Source organism: Arachis hypogaea, chromosome 16, assembly GCF_003086295.3.
Source record: "Arachis hypogaea cultivar Tifrunner chromosome 16, arahy.Tifrunner.gnm2.J5K5, whole genome shotgun sequence".
Classification (NCBI taxonomy): domain Eukaryota; kingdom Viridiplantae; phylum Streptophyta; class Magnoliopsida; order Fabales; family Fabaceae; genus Arachis; species Arachis hypogaea.
In genome coordinates, this window is record NC_092051.1 from 145995388 (window position 1) to 146012252 (window position 16865).

At 32.9% G+C, this 16865-nt stretch overlaps 2 protein-coding genes and 1 long non-coding RNA gene across 5 annotated transcripts; all 3 read left to right on the top strand.

Annotated features, from left to right (window-relative positions):
• The first annotated feature begins 1748 nt into the window (after positions 1 to 1748).
• On the top strand, positions 1749 to 3339 carry LOC112697584 (uncharacterized). 3 transcript variants are annotated; one of them, XR_003151268.3, is made up of 3 exons: positions 1749 to 2054; positions 2294 to 2397; positions 2943 to 3339. It is a non-coding gene; the product is annotated as an uncharacterized lncRNA (long non-coding RNA). The 3 variants fall into 3 exon arrangements; XR_003151267.3 differs by having other exon boundaries at positions 3042 to 3339; XR_003151269.3 differs by having other exon boundaries at positions 1754 to 2054; positions 2884 to 3339.
• A 2599-nt stretch (positions 3340 to 5938) lies between these two features.
• Positions 5939 to 8746, top strand: LOC112697585 (7-deoxyloganetin glucosyltransferase). Its single transcript, XM_025750812.2, has 2 exons — positions 5939 to 6922; positions 7638 to 8746. Exons 1-2 carry the CDS (start codon positions 6397 to 6399, stop codon positions 8582 to 8584), a joined length of 1473 nt encoding a protein of 490 aa, XP_025606597.1. The 5' UTR covers positions 5939 to 6396; the 3' UTR covers positions 8585 to 8746.
• A 4055-nt stretch (positions 8747 to 12801) lies between these two features.
• On the top strand, positions 12802 to 13492 carry LOC140180311 (protein MAIN-LIKE 1-like). The gene is made up of 2 exons (XM_072220777.1): positions 12802 to 13187; positions 13420 to 13492. Exons 1-2 carry the CDS (start codon positions 12802 to 12804, stop codon positions 13490 to 13492), a joined length of 459 nt encoding a protein of 152 aa, XP_072076878.1.
• The last annotated feature ends 3373 nt before the right edge of the window (positions 13493 to 16865 follow it).

A 16865-nucleotide genomic window follows, 5' to 3' on the forward strand; every position in this document is an offset into this window, starting at 1 on the left:
CACTCATGATTTACAATACAGGATAACTATCAACATTATCAATATAGACACAACTAACACCAACAACTGGATAACCACTTTTTTGCATTTGGACATCTTCCTCCAACCTCCGAAACCTCCAATCAAAATTCATCTTCACTTGATGATCATCACCAGAAGATTTTGATTTATCAACTTATTCATCATTTTCAGTATCTGTCCACACAAAAGTCCACATTATCTCTTTCCACTTGTCTGTAATAAAAAAAAGATATAACATACTCAAATTTCAGATAAAAATAAGAGAAAAACAGTGAGATAAGGACAATCATAACAACACAAGTAATACTGATAACTCACAAAATCTGCTTTAAGTGTTAATTTTGAATTTTTTGCAAATGAAAGAGATGTTAGACATCATGTTTTATCATCGGAATGATTTCAAAAAAAATATAGAAAGAATAACGATATATTCTCCACACAATAAGGTGTGTTTAGGTAATCTAGACGCCGATACTCTAGATGTCTTCTACATACGAAACTACCATAAAGAGTTTGGGTACAATGACATAAAGCATTGTTGGTGGCATGTTCCTAAAAAATGCTTGGAGAATGGGTTGAGAAACCTAAACAGTGACAAGAAAATAAGAGAGATAGTGAATTGTAATAGGAGAAATGATGGAGTGAATAATGTATATTTCGAGCATAGAGTGTCAGTGTCAGAAGTTTTAGTGGACAATAACACAGTTGTATATACATTTGAATGATGATGGTGGAGAGGGGTGTAATACTACTATAGAGGCTGTTGTGAATCTCCCTAAAATGAGATGTATGTAGTCATAGTTACTCCCACCACCAATTCTCAACAGGTAGCTTAATATTTATATTATTAGGTTTTTGTGATTCAGGTGAATGCTCATTGATGTGTAATGCCAATTTTTATTCATATAAAATCTTGATATGAAAAGACTTTCAAAGTTGTCACCAAGAAGAAGATCCTCTCCACTGACAACCTCTTAAATAGTGAATCTCATACAGGGTGCTAGTTTAGGAACAACTACAAAATTTGTCAATTTGATGAAGTTCGTCCCAACTCTAAGATTTAAGCCTCCAAAAAAGAAGAATTGAAGATTTTAGATAAATGCATATATGGCCTTTTGTTTTGCGTTATTAAAGCTTTTCACTAGACAATGATTTTATAAGGATGTGTGATCCTTTATGTTTTGTTGGGAAATTCTTCCTTTTGAGACAACTACATTTAGCAGGTTCATGTTAATTGGTTGTCTTTTATACTTGTCACTGGTTGTTTTTTGCTAAACTATAAAATTTACCTTAATACACTAATGCTTTGTGATTTTCAATCACTTTTGTTGTCTTCTTTAATATATTACTCTTTTTTTTTCATTTTATGAACAAATATAAATACAATAAATTCATAGTTAACTAGGTTTTCATTCTATCAACAAATACCATTTTTACATATATTGTGCGACCAATGAATACAGAAAATTCACCAACAACTCATTTCACTCATGATTTACCAATGTTCTGAGAACCGGACCGGACCGGCCGGTTCAACCGGGTTAACCGGAAACCGGTCCCCTAGCCGGTCCGGTCCACATGGAAAACCGCCCTGCAAAAAACCGGTGGAAAAACCGGCCGAACCGGTGGTTAACCGGCGAACCGGGTGAACCGGCCCGGTTTTTGTCAACGCCGGTTCTCTCCCAGCCCCCTGAAAACGGCGTCGTATTAACTTAAAAAAAAAAATTAAAACAGCCAATATCTGAAGCTGCTTCCCCCTTCCCTTCGACATTTCCCATTTTCCCCCAAATCTCCAAAACTAACCTAAAGCCACAATCCCTTCACCTTTGTTTCGAAGACAGCCACCCTAATCGGAGCTGCAGACGGCGGAGGTGGTCGTCTTGTCTGCGTCGAGGCTGGAGTCGCGGGTCGTGGGTCACCGTCGCTCGTCGTCTTCTCTGCTTCCAGGGTCGCTCACCGTCGCTCGTCCATCACTGGTCGTCTTCTCTGCTTCGTGCTCGCTTACCGTCGCTGGTCGTCTTCTCTCCTTCGAGGTTAGTTCGTTCTGGCCTCTGGGTTGAACCAGTTTAAGGCTTCTGATGTTAGGGTTTAGGGTTGTGCTTCCTGCTCGGTTGTTAAGCTCTGTTATTAAATTTTATTTTTTTTTGTTCTGTGCTTCAAATTATTAAGGCTGTTGTATGTTGGATAATTTGATTAAGTTCTGTGTTCTTGACTTCTTGGTTGATAATGATTTCTGTTCTGTTAATTTTTTATTGTTAATTTCGGTTGTTAGGGTGGATAATGAACTATGCTCTGTTAATAATGAACTCTGCTCGTCGGCATCGTCTGGTCGTCGTCAGGCATCTGGTCGTCGTCGTCTGGCTGTGCTCTTCCGCGGTGAGTATTCTAAGTCTCTAACATAACATCTTTGTTTTTCAATGAATTTTGTTTATTTGGTTTGGGTTGCTGACTTGTTGACTTGCTGAATTTTGTTTCTCTGTATGAATTGGCTTGTTGACTTACTGATGTTATTGAGTTCATGGATTTTTTGGTTTTTATTTTCAATTGATTTTTTTATTCAGTGAGGAATTTAGGGCAGATTTTAGTTTAGAGCTTCAGATGGCAGATGCAGAGTTTTTCAGTTTTCCTTTTGAGTTCTTGTTCTGCTTTTCAATTTGTTAATTATATGGATTAAAGGTTTTGTAATTTTGAATAAATTTGATGTAAATTCAATTTTAAAATTTTGAACTTTGCTATATAAGTTCAATTCTGTTGTATTGAATTCTACTATATTGAGTTTGGTGAATTAACTGATGAATTGATGAATTTAATTATATTGAATACTGTATGAATTGTATGAATTGATGTATTTGTCTGCACCAGCCCTTTTAGTTCTTCTTCCAAGAGAATGGGTTAGCCGGATAATCATTCTTATTTCATAGGAGGAGTTCTTTTAACTTTCACAAGAGCGTATTCTAGGGACCTTGCTTTCACCTATGTGAAACGCTTGAGCAGTCGAGTTTCTTTCCTTTGTTCTCCAGGTTCTCTCTTTCTCTGCTAAGTTTCTTGATGAGGCTGTGGGCATCTTCAAAGCTATAAATTATGGAATTAGCCCTCTCTTTCCCTTTGTTAATTGTCGATTTAATTGTCTAATTGTTTGGATTATGACTTCTGAATTTATTTTCTGAACTTTTGATGTCGAATGTAATTGATAATTTTCTGTTTTAAACTTTTGGTACTGCATGTATTGTTTGCTTTTTTATGTGATTAGAAATTCTGTAAATCTATTCAACTATCAATATTTAGTCATTGGCTGTAACTGAATTTAATTTGTGTAAATTTGTGTTTGTAATTTGTAGTTATTACTAATTAGAAATTTTTATTTTTGAAGATAGAACAACTAGATAGTGATCAAGCATTACATACATTAATTTTTATTTAATATTTAATTAAACCGGTTGAACCCCGGTTGAACCCGGTCGGACCATTGAACCAGTGAACCAGTTGCCTTACCGGTTCATTGACCGGTCCGGTTCTTGCAACCTTGTGATTTACAATACAGGATAACTATCAACATTATCAATACAAACACAACTAACACCAACAACTGAATAACCACTTTTTTGCATCTGGACATCTTCCTCCAACTTCCGAAGCCTCCAATCAAAATTCATCTTCACTTGATGATCATCACCAGAAGATTTTGATTTATCAACTTATTCATTATTTTCAGTATCTGTCCACACAAAAGTCCACATTATCTCTTTCCACTTGTCTGTAATAAAAAAAAAGATATAACATGCTCAAATTTCAGATAAAAATAAGAGAAAAACAGTGAGGTAAGGACAATCATAACAACATAAGTAATACTGATAACTCACATTATAATTAGGACAACTATAAAATTGTTTGTTTGGATTTGAATCTGTTCCGACCACCTAAAAACCGGCCGACAACCACAACCGCACTATTCTAGCAGTCTTGATCTTCTGCGCCTGTTTGGCGTTCTCATCCAATTCCAATTAGATGGAAAAAACGAATAGAGCTTCTAGCTGCAATACTATCACCACCCATCATCGATATGACGAAGAATAACAACTAGAAGAATGAAAAGAGAACGATGAACAAGAAAAAAAAAAATAAATTTTTTGAACATTTGAAAATTTAGAATTAAATATAGAGAAAGAGACCAACGTGAGTATAAATTAAAAATGTGCCAGTTAAACTAGCCATTAGAATTATTCAATGTGATAAAACGAGACCATATAAACACTGCAGTAATGATTTATCATCAAAAATATTTTTAAATACCATTATAAATCTATCTAAAAAATTATTATAAAAAAATTAAAATTTTAAAAATCACATTAAATATTCATGCAAATCTCATAAACTATTATACAAATTTTCTCAATTCTCTTTAGCTAGCTGCCTGAGTGCCTGCATTATTATTTTGCATCATTGATCATGATGTACATGTAATGAATGAGACCCGTGACTTTATGTGGTCCTATACTCCGAATCTCCGATTATTGCTACTTCTTATCGGAGTTCAATAGAAATGGCTGCATTACATGGGCTAATTTTTTTTATATTGTTTAAATATATGTGTAATATATTATTATTGAAAGATTAGGTATTTTTTTTGATATGGTGTTTTATTTAAATCGGACGGTCCGATTTGTTTGAAGAGAAAAATAAATTACAAATCGGAGGATCCGATTTGTTTGAAGAAAAAAATAAACTACAAATCGAAGGATCCGTTTTGTATTTTTTATTTTTTTTATTTTTTAAAATAAAAATCGGACGGTCCGATTTCAACATTAAAATTTTTTTTTTCGAATTCACAAATCGGACCGTCCGATTTGTGATTGTTTGTTTGAAAAAAAAAATAAAACAAACAAATCGGTGCATCCGATTTGTACATCCCATACCAATGTGAAACACACTTATGTTCACAGCTTCTTGTTATACACTTCTCTCTCCCACATAAAAAATAACAAGCGCATTACATGTGTGGTTATAAATTATTTTTTAGACTTAATTAGTGTTGGAAAATTCTATATATAAAAAGTCCAAAAAGCAAAAATGTTTAAATATATAACGACTAAAATCATCTGCTTGGTCATGCACGTGGATACAATAATTAGACTCAATCACCTGCTAATCGCTATATACGACAAACTTGGAAGGATTTGAATTATTTTGAGTAACACTAGAAATATTTGTCCAATGACGTGAAGTATCGGTTGTCACCATCTTATTGATATTTTCGGCCACCAGCACTACTCCGTTGAATCCATTTTCACTCGACGCTCGACACGTTGCTTATCTTTCGTATTAAAACAGTACATGTTGTCTCCATGTGTTTGACATTTTTGAATATTTTCTTGACGGATATGGTACAGAATATGCTTTTTATAATATTTGAATTGATTGGTATACTTAAATCATGGAGTATGAAGGGATTTTTTTTAACATATAGTTATGGTTGGAAAGATAAGATGGATCATTCTTTTCATATATAACTGACCAGAGCTTTTATTGCTCACACAGACATACAAGATGGTCCTATACGCATATATATTATATTTCGTTACCTAATGAAATTATATGTATAGTAAAACCTCAAATTGGTTCTTCTCTTTTTTTTTTTGAGCGGTACCTTAGTTCTTAATCGTTATTTATTAGTTGTTACTCCTTGAATTCTATAATTATATATATAAGTTGTGATGATTTAGAATATAGACTAAAATATTTCTTATATAAGTTTAAAAATTGATTATTTACCTCATAATTTAAAAATTCAACGAAACGGCTAATAGAAAATAATAATCAATTTAAAATTTAATTCTATATAATATAATAAAAATATTATTTATAATATATATTTATATTTTAATATATATTTTATATTAATAACTAATTTTAATATATACCACAAATACTTCATTATATGATGGTGTAAACCAAAAAAAGTAATTGAATTTGGTTACAGGATAAAGATCCAGTACCCCAGTCCCGCCCTTTCTCAATCTATTGAAATATAAAATTCATATCGTGGTGCCGGTGCTACTGCTACTAGACGACTAGTCTACTACCGCCACAACCACAATTAATTGGAGCCTCCAAATATATTACGGAAAAATTTAGGTGGAGTCAATTTTATGTGAAGTTGATAATGGAGGTCGTTAAATGATTTGATTAATTTGATTAAATTTTTAACTAACGACTATCAGTTATCTACTTAACATGAAATCGATTACACCTGAATTTTTACAGTATATTATTACTTAATTAATTTCACAACAGACACATACACCTCCACCTCCACGGCTCCACTATAAAATCCAATACCTTGCATCAACAACAGAAAGCAAGAATTGAACAAAGAAAATGGGTTCTTTGAACATAACAAAGAATAATAAGCCACATGCGGTGTTCATGCCATACCCAGCACAAGGACACATAAACCCAATGCTAAAACTAGCAAAGCTTCTTCACCACAAAGGCTTCCACATCACGTTCGTTTACACCGACTACAATCGCAACCGCCTTCTCAAATCCAGAGGCTCCGACTCGCTCAGAAACCTACCATCCTTCCGATTCGAAACCATCCCCGACGGTCTACCCGTGGACCCTAACCCTGTGGATGCAACGCAGGATGTACCGTTACTGTGTGACTCCACTAGTAAAAGGTGCTTGCCGCACTTCAAGAAGCTGATTTCAGAGCTGAATGGCGGTGATAGCGGTGTTCCTCCGGTGACTTGCATAGTATCTGACGGAACGATGAGTTTCGGGATTGAGGCAGCGGAAGAATTGGAGATTCCGGTGGTGGTGTTTTGGACGGCTAGTGGGTGTGGGACCATGTGCTATATGCACTATCGCCAACTTGTTGATAAAGACTTCACTCCCCTTAAAGGTATGTACTTTGCTCTCTAAATTTACTTTTCTATAAATTGATTTTAAATAATAACAAAATAAAATAAATATTAAGTAACTAATGTTTCTTTATTTTTGTCTTGTTTTAAATAATACTAATTAATTTTCTTTTTGTTTATACTAAAAATATTCATTCTTAAAAATATTTTTATATAATAATAAAAAAATACTAAAAAATTATTAAATTTTATTATTTTTATTTTTTAACTATTAATTAGTTATTAATATTTAAAAATATAGTCTAAAATATGTAGTTAAATTGTTGAACTAGAAAAAATTGTGTTGATAATTAAAAAAATGACTAAAAACGATAAATTTTAATAGTCTTTTAATGTTTTTTTGTAACAAAATATGATAATTAAAATAAATTAACTAAAAATAGTTAGAATTTATCATATTTAGTATTTATTTAAGACAAATTTTGACAATTATTTTTTTGTCAGCATTACCGTGGCTCTAATAATGTATGTATGATGGTGAAATTAGTTGATATGGTTAGTATTTTATACTCTAATTAAAAAAATTAGTTCAATTCTTACAAATAATATTGTTTACAAATTATATACTATAAAAGATCTTTTTTTTTTAAGTTATAGGTCAAATTTTAGAAAAATGTGTTTAAAATATCAATAACATTAATTAATTAGAAGATATCATGTTTCTGAGTTTTAGTATGTTCCATACTTCACATGCAGACATGAATGATATCACAAATGGGTATTTGGAGACAACTATCAACTGGGTACCCGGAATGAAAGAGATCCGATTGAGGGATATGCCCAGCTTTATCAGAACCACAGACCCAAATGATATTATGCTTAATTTCTTTATAAGAGAATCCAAGAGAGCTCAAAGAGCTCATGCAATCATAGTCAATACATTTGATGCCTTAGATCATGATATCTTGGAAGCATTCTCCACCATTAATAATTTGCCACCTGTCTATTCCGTTGGTCCTTTGAATCTTCTACTAAACCATATCACAGACAAGGACTTGAAATCCATTGCATCTAATCTTTGGAAGGAAGATCCAAAGTGTATTGAGTGGCTAGACAAACAAGAGCCAAATTCAGTGGTGTACATAAACTTTGGTAGCATCACAACTATGACCAATGAAAATTTAATAGAGTTTGCTTGGGGAATTGCCAATAGCAACAAAAAGTTTTTGTGGGTCATTAGGCCAGATCTTGTGGCTGGTGAAAATGCTGTGTTACCTCCTGAATTTGTGGAAGTGACAAAAATTAGAGGCATGTTAGCAAATTGGTGTCCCCAAGAACAAGTTTTGGCTCACCCTTCAATTGGGGTGTTTTTGACACACAGTGGTTGGAACTCAACATTGGAAAGTGTGTGTGGTGGTGTGCCAATGATATGTTGGCCCTTCTTTGCTGAGCAACAAACCAATTGTAGGTTTTGTTGTACGGAATGGGGAATTGGGTTGGAGATTGAAGATGTTAGGAGGGACAAAATTGAGAGTCTTGTGAGGGAGTCAATGGATGGAGAGAAGGGTGTTGATATGAAACAAAAGGCTTTGAAATTGAAGAAATTAGCAAAGGAAGCTGCTTCTGCCCCAAATGGATCCTCATTTCAGAATCTAGACAAGTTGATTCATCAAGTTCTCTTGAGCAAATTTGCTAAAAATTGAAGTGTGGTTTAGATGGAATAAGGTGTCGTTTTTTTATGATAGCTAGTGAGAAAATATTTTAATTCTAATAATTTCTGTCTTCCTCTGTAGATTCGTATAGAACGAAATTGTTGAGTTGATGAATGAATGAAATAAAATAGATATGTGAATTATTTCTAAAAATATCAAAATTGTGCTAAATAAGATGTCACCTATATATAGTTAAGGTACAACTTGTTTGTTAACTTATTATCAATATGGGCAATTCTATAGTGCCTTTTGTTTGGTGTCTAACTTTTGCTTAAATTATTTTTTATAGTAACTTTAAAATATTTAAAATTTTTTAATTTTTATACTTTTAAATTTAGAATTAATTATTTTACCAATTTTAGTAATTAGGCAACACTTTTTAGGCACCATAGCAAACACTTATCAATATTTGTTGGATACTTTAACTTAGTATCTTTTGTTCAAGGACGGTACGTATCCTTCAGCTAATGGTTACCCAGATATAAGTTAACACATAATAACAATATCTGTTAAATGAAATACACTATATTATGTTAACTCCTTTCAACCTTGTGCTAGCTACTTTACATGTTTTAAACTGTTTAATAAACTTTATAGTACTGTTTTTTTTTTTTTTGTTTTTTTATCAAAGATAAAAAGATTTGAACTTGTGATCTCTAAATGATTACGAGAAGGCTATGCCATTTGAGTTACAGCTCGTTGGCTTTATAGTACTACTTTAGTAGATTAAAATTCATTAACTTATATAAGTAGAAGATTATAAACAATTTTCCATGCACAAATAAAAGCAACATTATATAAATTTGTGTGATACATTCATTAATTGGACTCCAATAGCAGCGAATGCTGATCAAAAGGAGAAATGGGGGCAGCGGTTACGGGCATAGCAGGTTGGGAGAAAAATTGAAGATCAACAGGAGAATCAACACCCCCAACAGATTCTCAAGAGAGGAAAAAGTCTTGGATCACTTTCTGTATCAGTATCAATGCAAACAATGTGTTTTGGGATTTCTCCAGCGGTTTTTCATTGATTCAATTCACATTTTATCACATTCGTTTTATTGTTTTCTAACCTTCAATATTTATATAACTATGTCTAAAAAAATCTTTTTAAAATTACGTATACAGAAAGGAAAAAAGAAACATTTTATTTAGTGTCTAGACTCTAAACTCTGTCAAAAATCAATAAAATAATGTTTAACTAGTCTGCTTCAATGCCAACGCTGGGAATTATTTATTGGCTAATTTTAGAGTATTTTTTTATTGGTGTCTAATTTTTATTTAAATTATTTTTTATAATAATTTTAAAATATTTAAATTTTTTAATTTTTATATTTTTTAATTTAAAATTAATTAGTTAACCTATTTTAACAATTAGATAATATATTTTCAGCACTACAACAAACACCTTATTTATTTGTATTATATTTAGAGTCGCATAGTGTTGTGTATTAATATCTTTCGATGATGATTCATGATTTTGATGGATTTGCAATAGATTTTTTTTTATTTTATTTAGCTTAGCTAGAAGTTAGTATTGTATATTTCATTAACTTAGATTTTGGATTTAATACTCAATTTGATACTTATATTTATATACAAATTTTAATTTAGTTTCTAAATCTTATGAACTGTCTTACATTAATTCTTGAAATAATTTTTAATTTTTTAGTACAAAAAATATTAATAGAACGTTGATATGTTTGTAAAATGTTATAATTTTAGTATTGATATTCAAATTGTTTAAAAACCACGTTGTATTACTTGTTTTATTAGGTAACTTTTCAATATACATCATAAAGTATTACTTGTTTTATTAGGTAACTTTTTAATATACACAATTTATGATGTTTTTGGGTTATTTGAGTGTTAAAACCAAAATGACATCATTTTAAATTATGTTTGCAAAATTTAAAAATTAAATAAAGACAATTAAAATTTTATGAACTAAACTAAAATTCGCATGTAAATTTAAAAATCAAATTGAGTATTATCTCCTTAATTTTAACATCTTTTATATATATATATATATATATATATATATATATATATATTTGGATGTTGGGTACTAGAATAATGGAACAAATGAACGCAATTAAAATTTAAAGATAAAAAAAAAACGAAACTAAACACGATAACTTTATTTTTAGATAATTTTATATATATTATGATCAAATAAAAAAATTACAAGTTTTTAATTATATATAAAAAAATTATATTACTCTTTTATATATATAAAAAAATACAAACTTTTAATTATAATAAAAAAATTATAACACTTTTTTTAATATGTGTATAAAGGTAACTACGCCTATTTTTATTGCACTCTCTCACTCATTCTTCGTTCACTCACTCACTTTCATAGTTAATTATTCACTCGTTTGTCACACTCAACAATCAAGAACACACATATGTACTGTATAGTACATCCATCTCATGATTTATTATTATATTAATGCACATGCTTAACATGCTTGTTATTATTTTATTGGAAGGTTTTCAAGTATGCCATTATTGTCCTTTTCTGGCATATTGGTATTTCAAATCTCATGACCATTGGGATTTATATTAAATAATTTATAGAGTTCAAATTGGGTTGGTAACATTATTGTGAGCATGCAATTTAGAAAATTCACAAAACACTTATAACTAGTCTTTTCTTTTTACAGTTTAAATTGGTTCAAAATTCTATGTTTGTGCAGCTTGCACTTGAATTGCAAAATTTTTAACCTTTTTTTTTCCTAAGCCATATGTTATAGAGAAAAGTGAGTCATACTAACTATTAGGGGTGTGTATGGGCCGGATAAAATTGGGTTTGATGTGACCTAGATTCGGTCCGAAATATATACCGAGCCTATTTGTTAAATTCGAACCCGATATATTTTCGGACCACGATTATACCGGATAAAAACTGAGTAAAAACCGGACCATTAACATTTCATTATCTTAATACCTTCTAATAAGCCAGCATGTGAAAATATCCAAATTTCTAAGACTCCAATCATTATTTGATATGGTAAAATTCACTTAGAAAAATATAACAAGAACCAACTCTTCTCTAAAATTAAAAATAACCATAATCAATACTAATATTAGGGCAATTTACATATTTAAATAAAACCATTGAATCCTTTACCCAAATACACAAAACAGATAGTTGTTACGTGTTTGTGAAAATTACATTATTATGTAAACCGTGGGAGCCAACCACGGTTTCTGAATTGTACATAAACCGTGGCTGGCAGAAACGTTTTATGGAAGGAAAAATATGGCTGTAAACCATGGCCACCAACCACGGATTAGGAAGGAATAGTTTTAGGCATAAACTGTGGGTGACTACCACGGTTTATGAGGATTTTGGCATTAAACGTAAAAACTCCTAGGCTCCCACCGTTTATGTTTATATTAGTATATATACATAATCTGTTGATGCTCAACACGGATCATTTGGAAGGAAACAAAAATTTGGCAACCTTCATAGTTGAGAGAGTTTGAGAGAGGGGGTGGGAGGATTTGGTGAGGTTTGGGTGGTGGAGTCATGGAGGATGAAGCTCGCTTATACCGACTAAATGACGTTGCTCATGTGGCTGGATCCATCGATAATGAGGTTAGTCTTTATTAATAATATTATTCTCATTATTTAAATAATTAATATTATTTTATAATTAATAATGTAATCAGTTTATTTTATTAGCATTATTTATATAATTAATTTATTATTTACATTATTATTTTTGTTACTATTATGATAGTCCTAGTTATCAGTATTACCTTTATTTTTATTAGTACCTGTAGCTGTTAGTATCATAAATGTAGTTATTCTTACTAGAGGTATTGTTGTTGGTATTGTTATCATTATTTTTCCCTTTGTGATGTTTCTTAATCTAAAAGAAAATAGAAAACATATGTACGTATGTAATTAAATTTTTTTATAAATTTAATATGATTTGTTTAGTATTGGTCGTACGTTGAGGGGTTTTTTTACCTACATTGTGCAGCCCACTAGGGTTATTAGTGGCGTGAGGAGGCAACAAAATATGCCTTTACACGAGCGGATCATACCGTACCTGGAGACCGCGGGGTTGTATCATTTGGCTAGGCTGAACAGTCACTGATTCTGGGTTGACGAGCCTCTACTTAGCGCATTTATTGAGCGGTGGCGTCCTGAGACCCACACCTTCCACATGCCTTTTGGTGAGTGCACTATCATGTTGCAAGATGTGGCATATCAGCTTGGTTTGTCGATCGATGGGCAGCCTGTCAATGGGTGCCTGACTGAGTTTGAGAATCTAATGGAACACGGTAGACCGGCATGGGTCTGGTTTCGCAAGTTATTTGGGGAGTTACCTCCGCAGAATAAGGTAAAGCAGATGACAGTGTGCTACACATGGTTCCATGAGAGGTTCTGGATTCTTCTAGCAGATGCTAGTGAGGAGATCGTGCATATATACGCGCGTGCTTATATTCTGATGTTGTTGTCCTCTCAGCTGTTCGCGGACAAGAACGCGAACCGGGTCCACCTTCGCTGGTTGCCTTATTTGGCATCGTTGGACGAGTTGGGGAGATATAGCTGGGGTTCGGCGGCACTGACCTGGTTGTATAGATGTCTCTGCCGTGGGACAAACAGAAATGTCGTTAACTTGGCCGGGCCGCTACAGCTTCTACAGTCTTGAATTTTCTGGAGGTTTCCCACTTTGAGGCCTGCTAGATTTCATGGATTCGGGTTTTTGCTTGCATCCAGGTACCGTTTAATATTTTTGGTTTTATAACTTGTTCAAGAAGCTATTTACTTCTTTATTAGGACATCATTTCAATTATTATTGTAGGTGGGCTACATATCTACCTAGAAACGATGCAGTGGGTCAAAGAGTCCTGTCTGCACGCCTTATGTTGGATTGATTGCGTGTCCATGATGTGAGTCATTTAGTCTTTGCTCTTAGTTGGAATAGTTTAGATTTTATTTTATGTTTTGACATAACTTTCCTTTTTTTATACAGTTTGTGTGGGAGCCTTATTCCTCTGCCGAGGTTGCTGCTATTATTCATCCGGAGATACTAGTTGACCAGCACCGTATGTTATGGACGTCCATCACTAGCCTGATATATTTTGCTGCGATTGAGTGGCATCAAGTGGATAGGGTGCTTCCTCAGTTCGACGGTGTTCAGCATCTTCCTCAGCCAGCTCTGAACATAGATTGGTTACATGCCAAGGATGGCAGTGTTCGGCAGTGTTCAGCATCTTCCTCAGCCAGCTTTGAACCTCCCAAGTGCCCTTGTGTGCACGCAGCGCTACGCGAATCAACCAAGTGCAACCCTTGCCAAACTCCTTACATTTTCCATGATACTTCAGATGATCTGATTCGATGACTCTGTACTCAACACCTCGACGGATGTTGTAGTCCTTCACACTCAGCACAACCTCATCTTTATTTTGGAATGACTGCCCAATCTGAAATTCTGTAGAAGAGCCCCCAACTGTGGGACCACCGTCCGCCTGTTCACCCAGAGCCTCCAAGTTTAAAGTCGAGAAGTGTGGAGGGTACTGCTGAGTGCCAGAACTTGAAGGCCCATGCTGTGTATTAGGATTGGCAGCTGTGTCATCATCGCTGTCCCCAATGATATCTACAGGCTCCTAGTCAGACTCATCGTCATACATTGCATTCTCTACTCGATCAGGTTCCCCAAACCCTTGCACACCAGGAATCAAGCCACCACTGGTGCCCACCTCATATGCCTGCCCACGGACCCCTGGATTCTGTAAAGGTGCAGAACCAACAGCCTCCGTTCGATCTAAATCAGCCGCGAATGATGGGGATGCGACCAGCGGAACGGATGGTGCTATCATAGGCATCAAACAAGACGCACCTCCCACGCCAGTCAAGTTATGAAATGGATCTGATGCCCCAGAACTATCCACCCCAACATCCAACTTTGTGAATAACTCGTGTATTCTGACCTCTGGAAAATTTCTGACACAATGGAACAGAACCCTAATGTCTTCATCAGTTGCTAGCACGAAGGTATCATACTGAATCCGGGTCGAGACAACTGCGATGGGAATCTTGTAGAATAACTTCTTCACCCACTTACTACCAGAAATCCCAAACTTTTGCAAGATGTTGTTCTTTAGATCTGACAAAGTACTTGATGAACTGATGAAAACACTCACTGGTTCTCTGTCAGTGAATTTTACACCATATCTTTTGCTTTTTTGAATTTTCCCAGAGCAATACACTAGGACAAGAACACTCTCTTCCTCACTTGCCATTATGATAATGATCTCTCTCATGCAGCTTGAATCTCACCCACATATATATAGATCTTCACTCCTCATAGACCGTTGAAGGCTACAAGGGTTTATGCCAATTACCATTCCTTCATAAACCGTTGCTGGTAGCAAGGTTTTATAAAGATTTTCTTGCATTCATAAACCGTGGTAGCCAACCACGGTTTATGGTCATTTTGTTTCAACACGTAATCCCTCCCTGTCAGCTACGGTTTATGTACAATTCAGAAACCGTGGTTGGCTCCCACGATTTACATAATAATGTAATTTGCACATGCACGTAATAACTTTCTGTTTTGTGTATTTGGGTAGAATTCTGTGGTTTTATTTAAATATGTACATTGTCCCTAATATTATCTAATAACACCAAATATTTAAATCAATACAAATAACATAATATTATGCATTAGTCTAAAATCTTATGCATTTTAAACATAAAACATTAACTTATAGTTTTAGAATAACTAATAATACAAAATATTAAGGTTTATAATATTTAAACTCCACATAAGAATAGCCATCATCCATCACTAATAATACAAAATATTAATTGTGTATGACGACTGGGCCGACTTCGGGTGACCGAAGCCATGGCCCGGACCCGACCCGAAATAATGACCAGGTCTATTTTTGAGACCCTTACCCGGTCCTAGACCCGATGAAATCACACCAAATTAGCCCCTAAAGTATTTGGAACCGGGCCGGATCTTCGGATCGGGTCGGGCCATGCACACCCCTACTACCTACTAAGTTTAAAGTCACTTTTTTTAATAACCCTTTCATATGTAAGAAGTTAAATCCAAATAAAAATAAATATGTAACTAGTATAAAAATAATAAAAAAATATTTGGTGATTTAAACAATTAATTAATATTTAATTTTGACAAATTATTTATTAATCTTTAGTCATATTAAAAAAATAATTTTAATGTAGAATTTTATTGATAAAAAATATTAAAAAACATATTTAAAAAGTTAAACATGTTTAAAAAGATAACATGTTTGATGGAATATTCTTATGTATATAGTTTAATGTCATATCTTTTTTAATAATTGTTTATCTAAAAGTGATTTTAATTAACATTATTTAAATAATATTTATTTTATCAAAAACAATTTTGGTATAAAATTGTCACACATAAATCATGTTAGCCTAAATTCACTCCTACCTAAAATCAATTCTACAAAATCAAATTCATTCAAACGAATAAATTAGTGCCAATTATATATGAGTAATACCCATACTGATATTTAAAGAATTTTTTTTGTGAAATATTTTAATTTTTAATAAATTTTAATTATCAAGTTATTTTTTAAAATTTGATTTTGTTAAAAAAATAATCCTTATATTAAATTATTGGCCTATAAAGATGTTTAATTTTTATTAAATAATAATTGAGATTAATTTATCTAACTTTCTAGTAAAATTTAAAGTAAAAATTAATTTGTCAAACAAAATAAAAATTTAGTAACTAATTTAATAATTAAAATTGGTTAAAGATTAAACTTTTCGAACAAAAAAATTTTAAAAACTGATTTAATGTGTTACTTTTATTTTATTATTTCATGCATATATATAGTAGATAACTAAGTAATTATTTAATGTGTATTTTTTTAGTCATTATAATCTGTATATTAGAAAGTTAAGTTTTGAAAAAGGCACTCGAATTTTCATAGCCACTAAACCACTGTCGACGCAGTCCACGACTTTATCGACGTCTTAGGTCGGTCATTGCCAACTTCTTTTGTTGTCATTTTCGTTCGGTGTTTCCATCTCTTTCTTCTTGTTGCTGGTTATGGTGATTCAACCACCATCTTTTTGTTGTCACACGCTTTTTTTTCGCCGCTACTGCTTGTTTAAAACTCTCATCCTAATTTTCCTCATGCGTGTTGGAAAGTTTTGTTTCATGCTTGCATCTATGATGGTCGAAGATCATCGAGCTACACCAGGACATCTGCCGTTTTTTTTTTTTAGTCTCTAAATGTA